Source organism: Macaca nemestrina, chromosome 5 (genome assembly GCF_043159975.1).
Source record: "Macaca nemestrina isolate mMacNem1 chromosome 5, mMacNem.hap1, whole genome shotgun sequence".
NCBI lineage: Eukaryota > Metazoa > Chordata > Mammalia > Primates > Cercopithecidae > Macaca > Macaca nemestrina.
The window spans coordinates 78,207,565-78,226,825 of NC_092129.1; the positions used below are offsets into that span (position 1 = coordinate 78,207,565).

Here is a 19,261-nt window from a genome sequence, read left to right on the forward strand (position 1 = left end):
ATTTAGGCAGATAGTGAGGGTAAAGGAGTCCTTGGTAAGGCTGCCTTTTAAACAAAAAGCAGCCCCCAAATCATTTCTTTTCTAACAAAGAGCAGCCTGTAAAATCAAGCTGCAAACACAGATAAGCAAGCTGGAAGCTTATATGGGTGAATGCTGGCAGCTGTGCCAACAGGAAAAGGCTACCTCAGGACCAGGTATATTCAATATAGAGACTCCATCTTCCCTTTTCTTTGTCACCACGTGTGCAGTAAAGAAGCAGGCAACATGGCACCCGCCACGTAGAGAACCCATCTGCACAGTAAAAGATTAGGGTGGGGCAGCCAGCTTCTTTGCACGCTATGCAAATGGAACACCCAGTCCTAACCAGTTCTTCGTGCGGTATGCAAATGGCACAACTGGTTTGACCAATCTTTTGTGCCCTAGGTAAATCAGACACCGCCTCCTCAAGCTCATCTATAAAACCTCCTGCACTTCACTGCGGACCTGAAGACCCGCTCTGGACTCCCTCTATCTGCGCTTTTCTCTTTCTTTCGCGTATTAAACCACCACTGTTAACTTCACTCCATATGTGGCGTCCTTGATTTCCTTGGCGTGGGACAACGAAGCTCGGGTATTAGCCCAGGTCAATGACACCACTTGAATTCTTTTATAGTAGGAAATTGGAAACAAACAAAATGTCCATTATCAGAAGAATGAATAAATAAATTGTCTATATAATGGAATGCTAAGTAACAGTGCAAGTGAATGAGCTAGAGCTGTCGTTGTCAACATGGATAATTCATACAATGTTGAATGGTAAATGTGAACTTCAGAAGTACACATGTGGTATACTGGTACTGGTCCTAGACTGGTGCAAATGGAGCCCCTGTCGCGGGTCCCACATCTCAGGAGCTAGGGCGGAGCTTGGACAGAGACTCAGATGACTAGCCTTCCTCTCCACCCTTTGCACAGCGCCTGAGGTTGACCAGATGCCCCTAGCAGCCCTGGGCTGTGCCTTTAGGTGCCAAATCTTGGTTCCAGGAAGAACTGTGAGCAGATTGCTCCTGTTGGCTGGCGCAGTTGGCTGGTGTTCCTGTTGGCAGATGGCATAGCACAAGATTGGGCTGCCAGAATGGTACTAATATGCAGGTTTGGGCAACTCAAATTGTTTATATAGACAGGCGCCCCCACAAAAAATATTTGCTTATGACTCCACACACCTTTGGGCACATAAAGCTTAAAAATGTGCAGTATAGGCCGGACACGGTGGCTCACGCCTGTAATCCTAGCACTTTGGGAGGCCAAGTCGGGCGGGTCACGAGGTCAGGAGATCGAGACCATCCTGGCTAACATGGTGAAACCCGTCTCCACTAAAAAAATACAAAAAATTAGCCCGGCATGGTGGCGGGCGCCTGTAGTCCCAGCTACTCAGGAGGCTGAGGCAGGAGAATGGTGTGAACCCAGGAGGCGGAGCTTGCAGTGAGCCGAGACTCGCGGTGAGCCGAGACTGCACTCCAGCCTGGGCGACAGAGCGAGACTCCGTCTCAAAAAAAAAAAAAAAAAAGAGATCGAGACCATCCTGGCCAACACGGTGAAACTCCGTCTCTACTAAAAATACAAAAATTAGATGGGCGTGCTGGCGGGCGCCTGTAGTCCCAGCTATTGGGGAGGCTGAGGCAGGAGAATGGCATGAACGTGGGAGGCGGAGGTTGCAGTGAGCCGAGATCGCGCCACTGCACTCCAGTGTGGCAGCAGAGCGAGACTCCGTCTCAAAAAAAAAAAAAAAAAAAAAAAAAAAAAGTGCATTATAACACCTACACCTACATAGTGTTCATCGATGTTTACATATGTTGTAAAAGAAGTCCACGGGCCGGGCGCGATGTCTCACGCCTGTAATCCCAGCACTTTCGGAGGCTGAGGCGGGTGGATCATCTGAGGTCAGGAGTTGGAGACCAGCATGGCCAACATGGCGAAACCCTGTCTCCCCTAAAAATACAAAAATTAGCCGGGTGTGGTGGCAGACGCCTATAATCCCAGCTACTTGGGAAGCTGAGGCGGGAGAATCACTTGAACCCGGGGGATGGTGGGGGGATGCGGGCGGAGGTTGCAGTGAGCTGAGATCCCGCCGCGCACTCCAGCCTGGACCAAAGAGCAAAACTCCGTCTCAAAAAAAAAGAAAAAAAGAAGTCCGTGGAAATGAGAATAATCAATGTAGGGTAGGAATTGTTACTTGAAGGGAGGGAAGAGATTAGATTAGGGTTAGGGTTGTGCTGGGGGCTGTTTTTGTTTTGTTTTGTTTTGTTTTTTTTGAGACGGAGTCTCGCTCTGTCGCCCAGGCTGGAGTGCAGTGGCTGGATCTCAGCTCACTGCAAGCTCCGCTTCCCGGGTTTACGCCATTCTCCTGCCTCAGCCTCCCGAGTAGCTGGGACTACAGGCGCCCGCCACCTCGCCCGGCTAGTTTTTTTGTATTTTTAGTAGAGACGGGGTTTCACCATGTTAGCCAGGATGGTCTCGATCTCCTGACCTTGTGATCCGCCCATCTCGGCCTCCCAAAGTGCTGGGATTACAGGCTTGAGCCACCGCGCCCGGCCTAGGGCTGTTTTTATCATGTTTTATTTCTTAAGCTGGGTGTTGGGGGAGTAAAAGGTGCTGGTTGTGTTACTTTTTATGCCTTTGTGTATATTTGATTTTTTTTTTTTTTTTTTTAAGAGGAAGAAGTGAAGATAAACCACTCGAAGCGGGTGTCTGCGCTTCCGTGGTGGCTGGGACAGCAGCAGTGGTGCTGTCCATCTGCTCGGCCGGCCGAGGGGTGGCACATCCTAGCCTCTATCTTTTCCCCAGAGAATATCCCTCTCTGCGCTTCCCCCATCTCAGCCTTTTAGTGTGTAAACAGTTCTAGTGTGACTCATCGGTGCTTGTGTTAGCCCCTTTACCAGCAAGTACTTGTTAAACACTTAAATCTTACAAATGGAAAGAAAATTCCATGGTAAATTTAAGTATAAAAGTCAACCAAAATTCTGAGTCTCGGACAAGACTGGTTAAAAATCGTTCTACGATGAAACTAATATATTAAATTCAATCATAGAAAACCTTCCTTGCTTTGCAAGGAACCTTAAGTATTTAAATGTAGGCATTTTCATCTGGTGATTCTTCCCAGTCTCCTGTGGTAATAATACCTGGACAGGGAAGAAACCTTTTGAGATAAATAAACTCTACTGGAAAATGGGCGCTTGCTAAGTTTCCTGTGGCAGTGACGCCTCCTCTGTTGCAAACATGCCAAACCCGTTCTACAGCGTGCTTTGTACCTTTCCAGAGACTGATCAGTATCAGCTTGCCAGGGCTTTAAACCCCATTCATTCTTTCATTACTTAAAAGCCTCTTTCTTTGGAAAACCTTTGAGTGAAGCATAAAATTAGCATCTAAAAAGACATAGCAGCAACTGAACCCAGGAACGTTAGGGAATATGTGACCACCAGCACCATTATTGACCTTCCTAAGTGCAGTTTGATGTGGGAAGGGGCTGTGCAGGTGGCAAAAGGTGGCCGAGGTGGAGGTCCCCAGGCAGGGGCAGTCGCCTCTCTGGCCTGAGCCCGAAACTCCCAATTCTCATGGGTGGCTGATGAGAGAACCCCTCCCCTCCTTTGTATTTAATCCTTTCTCTAACTCACTTCTAAGCCGACATCAGCAAATCTTTGAAGAAAAGCACAGGGGAGGCCTGTTTCAGTGACTTTCACTTCTCTAAATGTTTGTTCTTTTCAGTTAGGTGTAAAATATGTTTGAATTATATTTTCAATTCTCTTTCACCACTGTTCTATAAAATGTGAGCCTGTAGGCATTGTTGTTTTAAGTGAAAAAGAAAAGATTGATTTTAGGAATCACATGCAAAGTGTTTGTTGAATCAGGGCTCAGCTTAGCATTCAAGAACATGACTGGGAAGTTTCCACTTCGTTTTTGCCCTAGATTCATCTTTACCTCTTTTGTCTCCTATATTTTTCCAGCTCTGTGGATTTCTTTGAAGAGGGCTATGAGGATTGAAGAAAGAAAAGCTTTTCTCCAGTAATTTATAATTATCCTGTTGGATGCTTATGAAGTATTTTTTGTATATTTAACCCCTCAGAGAAAATCTGAGCATATCTCTACCCTTAAAAAGTCTGGTAGCCTGATGGCGGGTGGCGGGGAGAGAAGAAATCCTGTTTCTCCTTTCCCTGATTTTGTCCCCAAACTACATCTTGCTTTGAAAGTAGGGGAGTTGGAAGGAGAGGAGTTAGCCTCTTATGGGGGCCCTGGAATGCAGCTAGCTGCCAATCTTGGTGTGCATTTTGTCAAGAATGGCTGCTTTCTAAAAACAAACCAACTTTCCTTGATCCCTCAGGTCAGGGATCTGGGAGAGACTGGATGGTATAAAAGGGGTTTCCAAGGCAAAAAAGCATTGCTCTCATGGGGCATTTATGGAGGATGTTGTCAGTGGGCACTTGGAAGTTCTAGAAGTCATGTGGGGCACTGGCGTCTGCAGTTCCTGGTGTGCTCAGGACATTCTGTGTCTGCATAGAGGGTTGCTGCACAATGGCTGGCCAGCTCATACATGTACAATTACTTCTAGCACCTTGGCAAGCAGGAAAGGGATTACAAATATACCAACAGGGTAGGCGTTTGCTCTGGGGAAGAGGCTGATTTGGGGTGAATAGTTCATACCACAGGAAGCCTGCTGTGTGTGGTGGGCAGGTGACATTTGGACTGAGCTCCTGGTGGCTTTTGGCTCTCTTCCAGTTTGGCCTAACAATGAAATTACACATTGAAGGGGTTTGTTACTGTTGACCTTTATTCCAAAGCCCGGCTTCTTGGTAAAGGCATCCATGTTCTCCATGTCTACACTTCCTCATCCCCCATTCATTCCCCATCAGCCCACAGTTTGCTTTCAGCCTTCATGGCTCCTGGGAAATGTCTTCCCCTCTGCTGCCATCCTGGGGCCCCTCCTGAGGCTTAGTCTCCTTCCTTTTCTGCCCAGAGCTCAGCCCCTTGGCTGCTTTGCCACCTCCCTCCTCTAAAGTCACCCACTTTGGGAGCTTCTCGTTTTTCTGCCTCTGCCTCCTTTGCCCTTCCCTTATGTTTGATTGTTCCCAGACTCCTGGGACTTAAGTTCTACCATTTATTACCATTGAGGCCTGGGCAGGTCATGTAACTTGCTTCAACCTCAGTTTCTTTCCCTGTGAAATGGGGATAATACAGTACATACCTCATTTGGGGAAGATGCAATGGGACAATACTTATAAAGTGATTTACATGGAGTCTCTTATGGAGAAAGTACTTACTAAATGCTAGTTAACATCACTGTTACTCCTTTCTCACTCTGCCCACTGTCCACCCACTGCAACCAGAGGCCTTAACAACTTCCATTCTTTGAAAGATTGCCCTTCAGCCTAGCCCTTCCTCCTCAGTCTACACCCCAAGGTGCTGAGTATCTCCAGCACCATGAATATTGCAGAGCAGTGAGTAATACCTGTTGGGTTCACTGGACCCACTTCATAGGCCCCACTCCCTGTGCTCAGTGAGCAATAAACTTGTCGTAGATTCCACACTGTTTAATAGAAGAAATAGTGCTGATCATGGCTGTGCACTTTGTTCACTATGCAAAGGTACTTGGGAGAGCACAGCTGACTGGAGAGTATATGGTAGCTGGGGGGCCCAGGAAGAAGGTCTTTCTCTATCTCAGGCCTTCTTTGAAACTCAGATTCATTGGAAGACTTGCTAGTGTCTTTCAGGGCTTTGAAGTTACCCAACAACCTTTAATTGTGTGCATTGCTTTTTTTTTTTTTTTTTGAGATGGAGTCTTGCTCTGTCATCCAGGCTGGAGTGCAGTGGCATGATCTTGGCTCACTGCCTCCGTCTCCTGGCTGGTCTCGAACTCCTGACCTCAGGTGATTCACCTGCTTTGACCTCCCAAAGTGCTGGGATTACAGGCCTGAGCCACCACACCTGGCCTGTGCATTGCTTTTTTTTTTTGGACAAGGTCTTGCTCTGTCACCCAGGCTGGAGTACAATGGTGCAATCTTGGCTCACTGCAACCTCTGCCTCCCAGGCTCAAGCGATCCTCCTACCTCAGCCCCCCAAGTAGCTGGGACTACAGGCGCACACCACCACCCCCAGCTAATTTTTGTATTTTTGTAGAGATGGGGCTTTGTCATGTTGCCCAGGCTGGTCTTGAACTCCTGAGTTCAAGCAATCTGCCTGCCTTGGCCTCCCAATATCTAGTATTTTTCTATGATGCGAGATACAACCTCCCATCTGTGATTGTCGTGATATAAATATAAACATATTTGGTATGGAACCCAGGCCTGAAACCTAGGTTCACCATTGTTGTGTCACCTTGTATTGTGACTGCCACTCCTCGAGCTGGCACCCCCCGCACAAATCACATGCTCTCTGTGCCGAGGGCGGAATCTGCTGGTTCCTTCTGAGTGTCAAACTCCTAGTCCCCTGTCCCCTTGGGGCCAGCTCCCTTCTTTTTGCTGTTGGGACTGACTGCGCATCACAGCTTCCAGGGCTGCCGCTCAGGGCCCTCCCCATGCTCTAAGGAGCTGCCCTGCTCCTGGCATTCTGCTGTCTTCCCTTCAGTCTCCTTGAATTGTGGGGAAAGAGGCAGGCGTTTTATAGCCATTTACAGCCAGGCACAGTCCTTCTAGCCTTTTGGAGAGAGGCCTGTCTGTGAGGAGAGGAGATGTGTGACAAAGATTCTATCCTTGACCAAACTCTAGCCCAGCCTCCTCTGAGCTGTTTTTCAATGAGGCTCTATCCTTAGACATATCCTTTAAAATTGGGCAAGAATCCTGCTAAGATTGGGCAAGAATCCTGCTAAGTCAGTTTAGTCAGAATGCGCCACCCTCAACAGTGGATCACCCTCCATATCTGACCAAATCCTTGCCTCCACCATAGCCTTGGCCTGCCTTCAGCAAGAACCCTCTTAGTTCAGTGTAGCCAGAATCCCCATGACCCGTTTCATCTGAATCATTTTCCATCCACCGAGCCTCCTACCCTGCTGCATGGCTAACAACTCCCATTTTCCCCTGTCTCTCTGTCCTGCTGCACAATCCCATTGCGGTGGTCCCTGTCCCTATCATGATAGTCCTGAGTAAAGTCGTAAAGTCTGTCTTTTAACAAGGGTGAGGGCCAGTCTTGGTGGCTCACGCCTGTAATCCTAGCACTTTGGGAGGCTGAGGTGGGCAGATCACCTGAGGTCAGGAGTTCGAGACCAGCCTGGCCAACATGGTGAAACCCCATCTCTACTAAAAATACAAAAATTAGCTGGGTGTGGTGGTGCACACCTGTAATCCCAGCTACTCAGGAGGTTGAGGCAGGAGAATTGCTTGAACCTGAGAGGTGGAGGTTGCAGTGAGCCAAGATTGAGCCACTGCACTCCAGCCTGGGTGACAGAGGGAGACTCCGTATCAAAAAAAAAAAAAAACCCAAAAAACCAAAAACACAAAAATAAGGGTGAGAATAATCAATAATCTTTTCTTAACATGTGGGTGGACCACTGCTGCAGACCACGTGAGATGGGAAAGCTGGGCGCCTGTGTCCAGTTTTCCCTGCTTTCCCATTGAGGGCCTCCGCAGGGATGTAACAACAGGAGAAGCTACAGACATGTCATGATTTCCCTTGTTCTTTGGGAAATCTGAAAGAATGAATCCTTTCCGAATCCCAGAAAGGCAGCCAACCTTTGAGACCTTGAGGGTGGACTGCAAAGTTCACATCTCACAGGGGTCAGGTAGGTTATGTACATTTGTAAAGTGCTCCCGGTGCTACGAAAGGGAGGAGTGGAGACTGTGGCAAAGCAGAGAACACATGTCCCATGGAACGCTGTTGGTCGGCTCCAACCAGTTACGGCTTCTGGGACTGTGGGCCTGGTGTTGTCAGTGTACCTGTGGATAGGAAGTTGGGTTTTTATGTGAAAATTCTAGATTTTGTAAAGTGTTGGCTAGTAGTAAAAATAGAGTATGGCCAAAACAGCTCAGAATTTTGCCCTCAGGCATCTGGTTTGTAATATCTGGGCTAGAGTCTCATTATCCCTCTTGTTGAGGGAGGGAAGTTATTAGGAGAAATTATTCCCACACCCCCCTCCTTCCACCGCCAATGGGAAGGAAGGAGGCTGCTCATGGGCAGGAAGAGGGAAGTGGTGCAACCTGGAGTCAAGGTGGATGGCTTGGGTTTAGGCCTTTGGAGGATTTCCTTGGGGCGGGGGTTGGGACAGTGTGCTGTGTGCCTGCAACATCTTGAATGAGCGCCTGAGTTACCCCTGGAGAGCTGCCAGCCCCACCTGAAAGCCTGAACTTCTTGGCTCAGGTCTTCATGTGAGGCTCAGCCAGGAAGAAGGGGTGCCATCCACCTTTGTGAGGCCACATGGGTCATGCCAGCAACCCCAGATCCATAGGCCCTTCCTCCAGTTGGACTTCTGTGGACTGCACAGGCCCAGGAGTTCCTACATAAGCCCAAGGGATGTGAAGAGTGGAATCCCCAAAACATGGCTCAGACTGAATTATCTGCCAAGTCGGGGACTGAGGGCCAAGCCATGTTTAATTGATTTAGAAAATGAAGAGATGGAGGCCGGGCATGGTGGCTCACACCTGTAATCCCAGCACTTTGGGAGGCCGAGGCAGGTGGATCACAAGGTCAGGAGTTCAAGATCAGCCTGGCCAACATGGTGAAACCTCAGCTCTACTAAAATATAAAAATTAGCCCGGTGTGGTGGCACACGCCTGTAGTCCCAGCTACTCAGGAGGCTGAGGCAGGAGAATTGCTTGAACCCAGGAGCCAGAGGTTGCAGTGAGCCAAGACTGAGCCACTGCACTCCAGCCTGGGTGACAGAGCAAGACTCCGCCTCAAAAAAAAAAAAAAAAAAAAAGAGAGAGAGATGCACAAATATCCCGGGTATCTTCATATGTCAGTATATATGTGTGTGTTTAGTACCTCCTGGTTGGGACCCAGTTTGAAAGCCTGAGAGTCCTGGAGATGTGGATGCCTGAGAATCACGGTTTTACTAGGCAAAGATTTTCTCCTCTTCTCAAAATAGCTGTAGTTATTAGACATCCTAGGTATTTAGGTTCCATGTCACTTTCTCCAATTGGGGCAGGTTTTAGGAAATTGTGCAGGTGCCTGGTTTCCTTGTACAAACACATTTGCTGACTTACCCACTAATGTCGGAGCCGCTAAGTTTTCATGACTCTGTCATTGACTTAAATACTTCCTTTTCCCTTGACTGAGTCTCCCCTTATGAACTTTGGATGTTTAAAATGGAATTTAGTGATGTTTTCACACCACATTTTTCATTATTTAGCACTTTGGAAACAGAGGTTGTTTTGTTATAAGCTTTTTATTCTTCTTAACCTCCTCTGAATACTTGAAACCTTTCACGAAGGAAATGAGTTTACTGTGACCTAAGTCGGTATTATACAGTAAATGCATGATTCTCAAAACACACTGTTTATGTGGAGAATAAACGTGGTCCGGAACACAGTGTTCAGTGTCTGAAATGAAATGCAAGTCTCCCGTTTCCCAAGGCTGACAGGGTGGTTGCTGAATGATATTCCAGCTGCTTAAATGAAGGGCCTTGGAAAGGTTTGTTGGAAGTGAATTCAAGGGCGTTGCCTCTTCGTGGTTGGGTTTTCTCTCCGAAGACCCAGGAATGCCCTACTTTCCTTGAATTCTGAGCTTCAAAGCTTACATCAATGTCCATCTGCTTAACAACCTGTTTTAGTAACCAAGTATACCAAGATGTTACTGTCACATTAAACTGTACTCCTGCACCCTTTCCTTTCCTTCCCTTCCCTTCCCTTTCCTCCCTCCTTCCCTTCCCTTCCCTTTCCTTCTTTTTTTTTTTTCTTTTATTTTTTCCAGTATCTCACTCTGTCACCCAGGCTGGAGTGTAGTGGTGTGATCTCCGCTCACTGCAGCCTCCACTGCCTGGGTACAAATGATCCTCATGTCTCAGCCTCCCGAGTGGCTGGAAATACAGGCATGTGCCATTATGGCCTGGCTAATTTTTGTGTTTTAAATAGAGATGAAGTTTCACCATGTTGACCAGGCTGGTCTCGAACTCCTGGCCTCAAGTGATCTGCCTGCCTCGGCCTCCCCAAGTACTGAGATTACAGGCGTGAGCCACCGCGCCCGGCCTGTACTTCCTTTCTTGATCACACCACCACAGTCTTGACTTGCAGGTCAATCTATACCTTATTTGACATAAAATATTGTCAGCAAGTCTAATGGAACATTCCACCAGAGTGGGAAACCCATCTCCAAGATGCAGTGGTGAGCTATTAATTAAAGCTGGCTCGGCCGGGTGCGGTGGCTCAAGCCTGTAATCCCAGCACTTTGGGAGGCCGAGACTGGCGGATCACGAGGTCAGGAGATCGAGACCATCCTGGCAAACACGGTGAAACCCCGTCTCTACTAAAAAAATACAAAAAAAAAAAACTAGCCGGGCAAGGTGGCGGGCGCCTGTAGTCCCAGCTACACAGGAGGCTGAGGCAGGAGAATGGCGTAAACCCGGGAGGTGGAGCTTGCAGTGAGCTGAGATCCGGCCACTGCGCTCCAGCCCCAGCGACAGAGCGAGACTCTGTCTCAAAAAAAAAAAAAAAAAAAAAAAAAAAAGCTGGCTCGTGCCCTCAGAGCAACTTTCTTTGATGCTGCTTGTGACAGGTCAGCATTTGCATCATATGCCCAGCGGAGCCTGCTCTGCCTGGCGTTATCACTTGTCCTTTAGGGACGGTGTGGCCTCTTTCTTCATGGCTGTGTTAGATGTCATCCAAGTGAATTGCTTCTTTCTCTTTCCTGTTTGTTTTAGGGTGTCACCTCTTAGCCATCTGAGCACTGGGCTGGCTGCCAAAAAAGAGGTGATGATGTAACGGGCCAACTCCCATGTGACTCAGAGGGGGAGGACCCCAGGACTCCAGGATGGGACAGGGCAGCCACTTCTCACCAAGGTGACACTGGGGCTTCTGAGTGAGCCTCTGAGTGGGGAATGGGGGGAGGGGCAACATGATGGAGGGGTCAGTGACACACCCCTGCCCCCATGAAGAAAGGATTTCTGCTTTGAAATTCCTCTACTAGAAACTAATTCCTTCTGCTCAGTTTTATTCCTCAGGAAGGGATGTGTGCGTGTGTGTGTGTGTGTGTGTGTGTGTGTGTGTGTTTTGACAGTTCGTTCGTTCTTTATTTTTTTGAGATGGAGTTTCGCTCTTGTCACCCAAGCTGCAGTACAATGGCGCGATCTTGGCTCACTGCAACTTCCACCTCCCGGGTTTAAGCGATTCTCCTGCCTCAGCCTCCCTGAGTAGCTGGAATTACAGGCATGCGCCACCACGCTTGGCTAATTGTGTATTTTTAGTAGATGGGGTTTCTCCATGTTGGTCAGGCTGGTCTTTAACTCCCAACCTCAGGTGATCCACCCGCCTTGGCCTCCCAAAGTGTTGGGATTACAGGCATGAGCCACCGCACCCGGCAAACAGTTCTTTCTTCAAAAGTGTTACATATTTATTGTAGAAAAATTTAAAAATTCACAGAGGCAATAAGTCATTAAGATCAATCAAGAACTATATACATATAATTACTATTTAAACCTGAGGGGAGTGTGTGTGTATGTTTGTGCACGTGCACACATGTGTGTAGAGACAGAATTTCATTTCTGTTTTTCTTTTTTTTTTTTTTTTTTTGAGACGAAGTCTTGCTGTTGCCCAGGTTGGAGTGCGGTGGCACAATCTCGGTTCACTGCAAGCTCCCTCTGCCTCCTGCCTCAGCCTCCGGAGTAGCTGGGACTACAGGTGTCCACCACCACGCCTGGCTAATTTTCATACTTTTGTAGAGATGAGGTTTCACCATATTGGCCAGGCTGGTCTCGAACTCCTGACCTCAGATGATCCACCCGCTTTGGCCTCCCAAAGTGCTGGGATTACAGGTGTGAGCCACCGCACCAGTATAAAAACTGATATCATGTAATACACACATTTTCAGTACAGTAAAAAAAAAAGTCATATGGTGAAGACTTTTTCTTTCCGATAAATATCAATCTATATCATCATTACATGGGTCCGTCAAAATTTGTTTAAATAAAAAAAAATTTAGTTTCCAGATTTATACTTGGGTGAACGTGTTTGAAGTTAATTTGTATTTTCTTCTTTTTGAGACATGGTCTTAAAAAAAAAAAAAAAGATGACTATTCAGGGTGCTAAACAGCCTGTCTGCTCCCTATTGCTAAAAGAATCCAACACTAGTCTTTTCTCACCTAGGAGTTGCATACAATTTCAGCAAATGCAAGAGATCCAGAGCAGCTCTAATATTCACCACTTCTATATACCTAGTGCTTAGAATAGGCTCTTTTCCAAGTGCTTTATGCCTATTAGTTTACTCCTCATGAAAGCCCTGAGAGGAAGGTGCTGTCACTAAAGCCCACTCCACTGCGGGGACACACGCACCCAGAGGCCAGGCAACTGTGAAACTGCCTTTGCAAAATTAAGACTGAGACAGCGAAAGAGATCTAACTTAACTGACTCCATCTTCCTTCTAACCTCCAAGCAGTCTTTGTTCATTCCTGGGCGCAGACTGAACTAACAACTTTGGGAGAAACTTAGCTTATAGTTTATAGCTTAAAACAAAGATGGTAACAGCCCTTTCCCAAAGCAGACCTCCCTCTTGCCTGGGGACTAGATTGCCTTTGTGGGACTAACATTAGCCACGACATTAGAAATTATAGTTTAGGAGTCATGCAGTTGGAGGCTACAAGATTCTGACCCTCCGTAAACTGCTCCTAGAAATCATTGCTTGAGATATTTTGCAGACCCTGCACTTGATGGATCAGCTGGCCCCACCCCATCAGTAAACGGGCTCATATGATCTTGTGGCTCCCACCCAGGAACTGACTCAGTACAAGACAGATTTGACTCCCTAAGATTTCGTTCCTGACCAGTCAGCGCCCCCGGCTCACTGGCTTTCTCCTACCCATCGAATTGTCCTTAGAAACTCTGCTCCCAGAATGCTCGGGGAGACTGATTTGAGTAATAATAAAACTCCAGTCTCCTGCACAGTCGGCTCTGCATGAATTACTCTTTGTCTGTAGCAGTGGATGAATTGGCTCTGTCTAGGCAGCAGGCAAGGTGAACCCCTTGGGCGGTTACAACTGGCCCATAAGTGCGAGGCTCATGAGCAGCAAAGCAGACTAGCCCCCCAGGCAGCTCGCTCTGACCGCTGACGCTTTCCCCTTTCCCGTAGAACCGGTGCGCAGCCATTAGTTCACACAAGTCACATGAAAGCCCTGTGTGTCCAATCGTGCAGCCGCTGTCCACCACAAATATGGTGTTGGTCGGAAAACAATAGCTCTCCCCTTAGACACACAGTGAACCTTCTCTTTCTGAATATGTCCATTTCTTCAGTAACTACAAGAGGTATCTGCTATGTGCCAGGTGCTGTTCTAGAAACATATCGATATTCTTGTTTCTTTTTTTTCTTTTCAGAAGCCAGTTGGAGTTTATGGTTTCATTTGCCCAAAAATCCACCTTCATGGACCTCAAATTCTTTCCAAGAATCACTACCACACATATTAATTTGAACATTCTCCACCCTTCCACCATCCCTGCTTCTCCTGGGAACTTCAAAATAAAAATGGCCCTTGTGCCCCCACTCCAGGTCCTCGTGTAGGACTGTCTCTTCTTCTCTGGGGGCTGCAGTTCTGATGCGAATGATGGTGCTGTTCCAGTGCTGGGCCATTGCACAACACGAGTTTTGTTTCAGGAATTTTTTTATTTTTTTAGAGGGAGTCTTGCTCTGTCGCCCAGGCTGGAGTGCAGTAGTGCAACCTCAGCTCACTGCAGCCTCTGCCTCCCAGGTTCAAGCGATTCTCCTGCCCCAGCCTTCTGTGTAGCTGGGACTACGGGTGTAGGGTGCCATGCCCAGCTAATTTTGTATTTTAGTAGAGACGGGGTTTCACTGTGTTGCCCAGGCTGGTTGCGAACTCCTGACCTCAGGTGATCTGCCCGCCTCGGCCTCCCAGAGTGCTACAGGCGTGAGCCACTGCACCTGGCCTCCGGGCAGTTTTATAGAAGGCACCTGTTCCTAGCACCTCGGATTTGGACACCAAGCCACCTAGCTTCTCACCTCGCTCTAACAAAGAATCCATGGCATTGTGCAGAATGATCTGGGTCTCGTCTGGTTCGGCCTGCACTTTAGTCATGGGGTCAGCGTCTCGTGGGTTCTGGTATCTACTGAGGTGACCATCCAGGGATGCAGAATGGATTGTAGCAGGGGATCCTACTGGCCAGTCTTTCCTGTTGACTTGCTTGGAGAATTCATCTAGTACTTTCTCCAGCAAGGTAAAGGCCACCAGGGATGGGCACTCATTGTCAGTAATGACGACACCTGCAAGACTGTCATTCTGAACATAGACGTGCCACAGATAGTCTTGTTCTGCGACAGAAGCTCTAGTGCCTTTAGATGAGCGCTCCATAATCAGTTGACTTGTGAAGGTCATGAATTCCTGAACGCTGGATCTCTGAGAAAAGCTGAAGGAAGCCACATCGTCGTACCCGACTTTGAGCAGTACTACCTTGGCCTCGCCTTTGTAGAGGACACTGAGGCTGTACAGCTTCATGGCTCTGTGCCCTCAGGCCACCTGCCTGCCCAGCTGCGGGACCGCTTTGGGTATTATGACTGTGGTATTATGAATACCACATTGGTATTCATAATAGATGTATGCACAAGGCATGGAAGCTACTCAAAACACACAAAGATACCTGCCTCCTGGAGGGGATATTGCTCAGACCAGCAGGTAACAGGCCCTCGTATAAGAAACTAAGAGCTTTAGAGGGGCCCCTGCCTGCGCAGGCCCAGGTATAATTGTGATGGAGAAGCTGCACTTCAGTCCCTCAGCCAAAACCTCTCTCGGGTGCCTTTCATTTGATTCCAGCTGTCCTGTCTTCCTGGCTCCCAATGCGCTGTGCTGTCTTCCCAAGTTACTCCATTTCCTGATCCCAGCCCCGGACACTGTGCATCTGTCCATCCATCCAGTGAATTCTTTCAATCTGTCGTTCAATCACCTCTTACTGAGTTCCTTCTTGGTGACAGGCACTGTGCTGGCTGGTAGAGATATACAGATAGACAAGGCAGCCCTTTGCCCGTGAGCCAGCTCCGGGACATTCAGGTGGAAAGCACCAGGCGTTGATGAAGCAGTCAATTAAGTTTGATGACATATTCTGTATTTGGAATGAAAGATAGAAATTGGGCTGGGTTTCGAGGCTTACGCCTGTAATCCCAACACTTTGGGAGGCCGAGGCGGGAGGATTGCTTGCTTGGGCCCATGAATTTGAGACTAGTTTTGGCAATATAGTGAGACCTGGTCTGTACAAAAAATAAAATAAAATAAAAAACTAGCTGGGCATGGTGGCATGCACCTGAGGTGGGAGGATTGCTTGAGCCCATGAGGTCGAGGCTGCAGTGAGCTGTGATCATGCCACTGCACTCCAGCCTGGGTGACAGAGCAAGACTCTGTTTCCAAAAAAAATTGAACAAGTATTGGGTAACACCTTTAAAAAGAATGTCTGCAAAATTGTTTCTAGTTTCTCTGGGTTTCTTCCCATCAGGGAGCAGAATGTTAGAGTAGGAAGAGGATTTGCGAGGTCATCCAGCCAACCTCCTGGCTGCCTTACAGAAACTTGAAGATGGTCTCGGATTAGAACTCGCTCCTTAGATGTTTCAGAGACACAACCTACTGTGCACAAGCAGACTTGTCCAAATTGATGTTTAACATTGATAAGCTATACTATTATCTCTAACCAGTTGTTCCACACCCTGCCCCAATCACTTTTTTTTTGTTTTTTGAGACAGAGTCTCACTCTGTCGCCAAGGCTAGAGTGCAATGGTGTGATCTCACCTCATTGGGACCTCTGCCTCCTGGGTTCAAGCGATTCTCCTGCCTTAGCTTCCTGAGTAGCTGGGATTACAGGCACCCGCCACCACGCCCACCTAATTTTTGTATTTTTAGTAGAGATGAAGTTTCACCATCTTGGCCAGGCTGGTCTCAAACTCCTGACCTCAGGTGATGCACCCACCGGGGCCTTCCAAAGTGCTGGGATTACAGACCTGAGCCACTGAGCCCAGCCCCCCATCACTTTTAATGTAGGCAAATTCATAGGAGCTTTGAAATATACAGTCAGGTGATGCTTCACTATGGGGATATGCTCTGAGAAGTGTTAGGTAATTGTGTTGTTTTGGAAACATCATAGAGTGCATTTACACAAACCTAGATGGTATCGCCTACCACATACCTAGGGTAAGTGGTAGAGCCTATTGCTCCCAGGCTACAGACCTGTACAGCAAGCACTGAATACTGCAGGCAATTGTAGTGCAATAGGAACTATTTATATCTTCAAACATATCTAAACAGAAAAGGTAAAGTACAAATATGGTAACGTAATCTTAAGGGACCACATAAAGAAATGACTGGCAAAGTTACATAAAAATGCCCTTGGCAATTATGCATGACTTGACCTGCAGTAACTACCGGGTCCCACATAATGAGCGGAAGGTCAGGCACCCTACTACAGCTCATAATTCACATGGGTAATTTGATGTAGTTGTTAATGGTCTGCCATAAAAAAGAGTCATCATCCTAACAGCTCCAAAGCTATTTCTATAACTGATCTTTATCCTAGCAGTCACAGCTGAACACGCCCACATGGATCCTCAGTGAAAGGCAAAGTTAGAAGCTGGCAAGCTCTCCACTAGTTGCAATCACGCTGATCTAAGATGAATCCTTTTATTGGAAATCTGGTGGGCAAAGTGCCAGAAGCTCTCTTTTCCCTGGGAAATAATATAGCTTCTAGGTAATGTGTACATTATACAGCCCATACTTCCTGGCCATGCTTTGCCCTAGGGTTGGGGAGACACAGTGGGAGAGAGAGAGGGGGAAGGGAAGGGGGAGAGGGAGAAGGAAGAAAGAGGGAGGGGAAGTGGGTGGGGGAGGAGTGGGCATGAGGGGGAAGAGAGAAGGAAGAGGAAGAGGAGAGGGAGAAGAGGGAGGGGAAGTGGAGAAAGAAGTGGAGGAGAGAGAGAAGGAGGAGGAAGGAAAGGAAAGGGACAAGAGGGAGGGATGACAGGGAGAGAGAGGGGCTTCAAACAACCTTCAATGCACACAGAATGGCCCCCTGCTTCTATTTCTTTCTTTGAACCAAGAATTTAACTGAAAAAGAATTTTAAGGCCCAGTGTAGTGGCTCATGCCTGTAATCCCAGCACTTTGGGAGGCCGAGGCAGGTGGATCACTTGAGTTCAGGAGTTTGAGACCAGCCTGGCCAACATGGTGAAACCCTGTCTCTACTAAAAATACAAAATTGTACTGGGGAGGCTGAGGCAGGAGCTACTGGGGAGGCTGAGGCAGGAGAATCACTTGAACATGGGAGGCAGAGGTTGCAGTGAGCTGAGATTGCACCACTGCACTCCAACCTAGGCAACAGATTGAGACTCTGTGAAAGAAAGAAAGAAAGAGAGAAAGAGAGAAAAAGAGAAAGAAAGAGAGAAAGAGAAAAAGAGAGAGAGAGAGAAAGAGAGACAGAGAAAGAAAGAAAGAAAAGAAAGAAGAAAGAAAAAAGAAAAGAAAGAGAGAAAGAAAGGAAGAAAGAAAGGGAGGAAGGAAAGAAGGAAGGAAGACGGAAGGAAGGGGAAGGGGAAGGAAGGGAAGAGTAGGGAAGGAGGGAGGATGGGAGGGAGAGAGGGAGGGAAGGAGGAAGGAAGGAAGGGGAAGGGAAAAGGAAGGGAGGGAGGGAGGGAAGAAGGAAGGAAGGAAGGAAGGAAGGAAGGAAGGAAAGAAGGAAGGAATTTTAAGGCTAAGTTCAGTCATGCACCAGTTTCAGTGAACTATGAACTAAATATACAGCAGTGGTCCCATAAGATTATAATGGAGCTGGAAAATTCCTATCACCTAGTCACATCTTGATGATCCTGACCATGTGTAGGCTAATGTATGTGTATGTGTCTTAGTTTGTAACAACAAATTTTTAAAGTTAAAAAATAAAAAATTTTTTAAATAGAAAAAAGCTTATAGAATAAGGATATAAAGAAAGAAAATAATTTTGCAAAGCTGTATAATGTGTTTGTGTTTTAAGCTGTTTTACAAAAGAGTCAAAAAGTTAAAACAAATGAAAAAGATTATAAAGTAAGAGAGTTACAGTAAGGTAAGGTTAATTTATTATAATATAATTTATAATTAATTTATTATAATATTCTTTTAAAATATGGAATGCTGCATGAATTTGCATGTTGATATGGTTTGGCTGTGTCCCCACCCAAATCTCATCTTGAATTGTAATCCCATAATCCCCACATGTCATAGGAGGGACCCAGTGGGAAGTGATTGGATCATAGGGGCAATTTCCCCCATGCTGTTATTGAGATAGTGAGTGAGTTCTCAAGAGATCTCATTTTTTGTTTGTTTGTTTGTTTTGAGACGGAGTCTTGCTCTGTAGCCCAGGCTGGAGTGCAATGGCATGGTCTCAGCTCACTGCAACCTCCGCCTCCTGGGTTCAAGTGATTCTCCTGCCTCAGCACCCCCGAGTAGCTGGGATTACAGGCGCTTGCCACCTTGCCCAGCTAATTTTTGTATTTTTAGTAGAGACGGGGTTTCGCCATGTTGGCCAGGCTGGTCTTGAACTCCTGACCTCAGGTGATCTGCCCGCCTCGGCCTTCCAAAGTGCTAGGATTATAGGTGTGAGCCACTGCACCCTGCCGAGATCTGATGGTTTTATAAGTGTCTAGCATTTCCCTTGCTTGCACTCACTTCTTCCTGCTGCCTTGTGAAGAAGGTGCCTTGTTTTTCCTTTGCCTTCTGCCATGATTGTAAGTTTCCTAAGGTCTCCCTAGCAATGCTGCACTGTGAGTCAATTAAACCTCTTTCCTTTATAAATTACCCAGTCTCGGGTATTTCTTTATAGCAATGTGAGAACAGATTAATTCACATGTCATCCTTGCACAGGGGCCATGCTGATCTTCTCTGTATCATTCCTTAATGTATTACTGAAGAAAGAAAAATATTTGCTATACATTTGGCGTAGCCTAAGTGTACAATGTTTATCAAGTCTACAGCAGTGTACAGTAATGCCCTACGCCTTCACATTCACTCATCACTCACTCCCTGACTCACCCAGAGCAACTTCCAGTCCTATAAGCCCGTCCATGATAAGTGCCCCGTTCAGGTGTGCCATTTTTATCTTTATGTATTTGTAATTTTAATTATAAGGAAGGAGACCACTACTA

The 19,261-nt window shown here is 47.1% G+C and overlaps 1 protein-coding gene and 1 non-coding gene across 2 annotated transcripts; both read right to left on the reverse strand.

Moving 5' to 3' along the window:
* Positions 1-6,505: 6,505 nt before the first annotated feature.
* LOC105478801 (synaptobrevin homolog YKT6-like) lies at positions 6,506-14,608 on the reverse strand. The gene is made up of 5 exons (XM_071096117.1): positions 14,046-14,608; positions 13,643-13,750; positions 13,069-13,299; positions 7,733-7,895; positions 6,506-6,595 (listed from the first exon to the last, which is right to left on the reverse strand). Exons 1-5 carry the CDS (start codon positions 14,606-14,608, stop codon positions 6,506-6,508), a joined length of 1,155 nt encoding a protein of 384 aa, XP_070952218.1.
* Positions 14,609-18,935: 4,327 nt separating this feature from the next.
* Positions 18,936-19,041, reverse strand: LOC112426091 (U6 spliceosomal RNA). The gene has a single exon (XR_003017365.1). It is a non-coding gene; the product is annotated as a U6 spliceosomal RNA (small nuclear RNA).
* Positions 19,042-19,261: the final 220 nt, after the last annotated feature.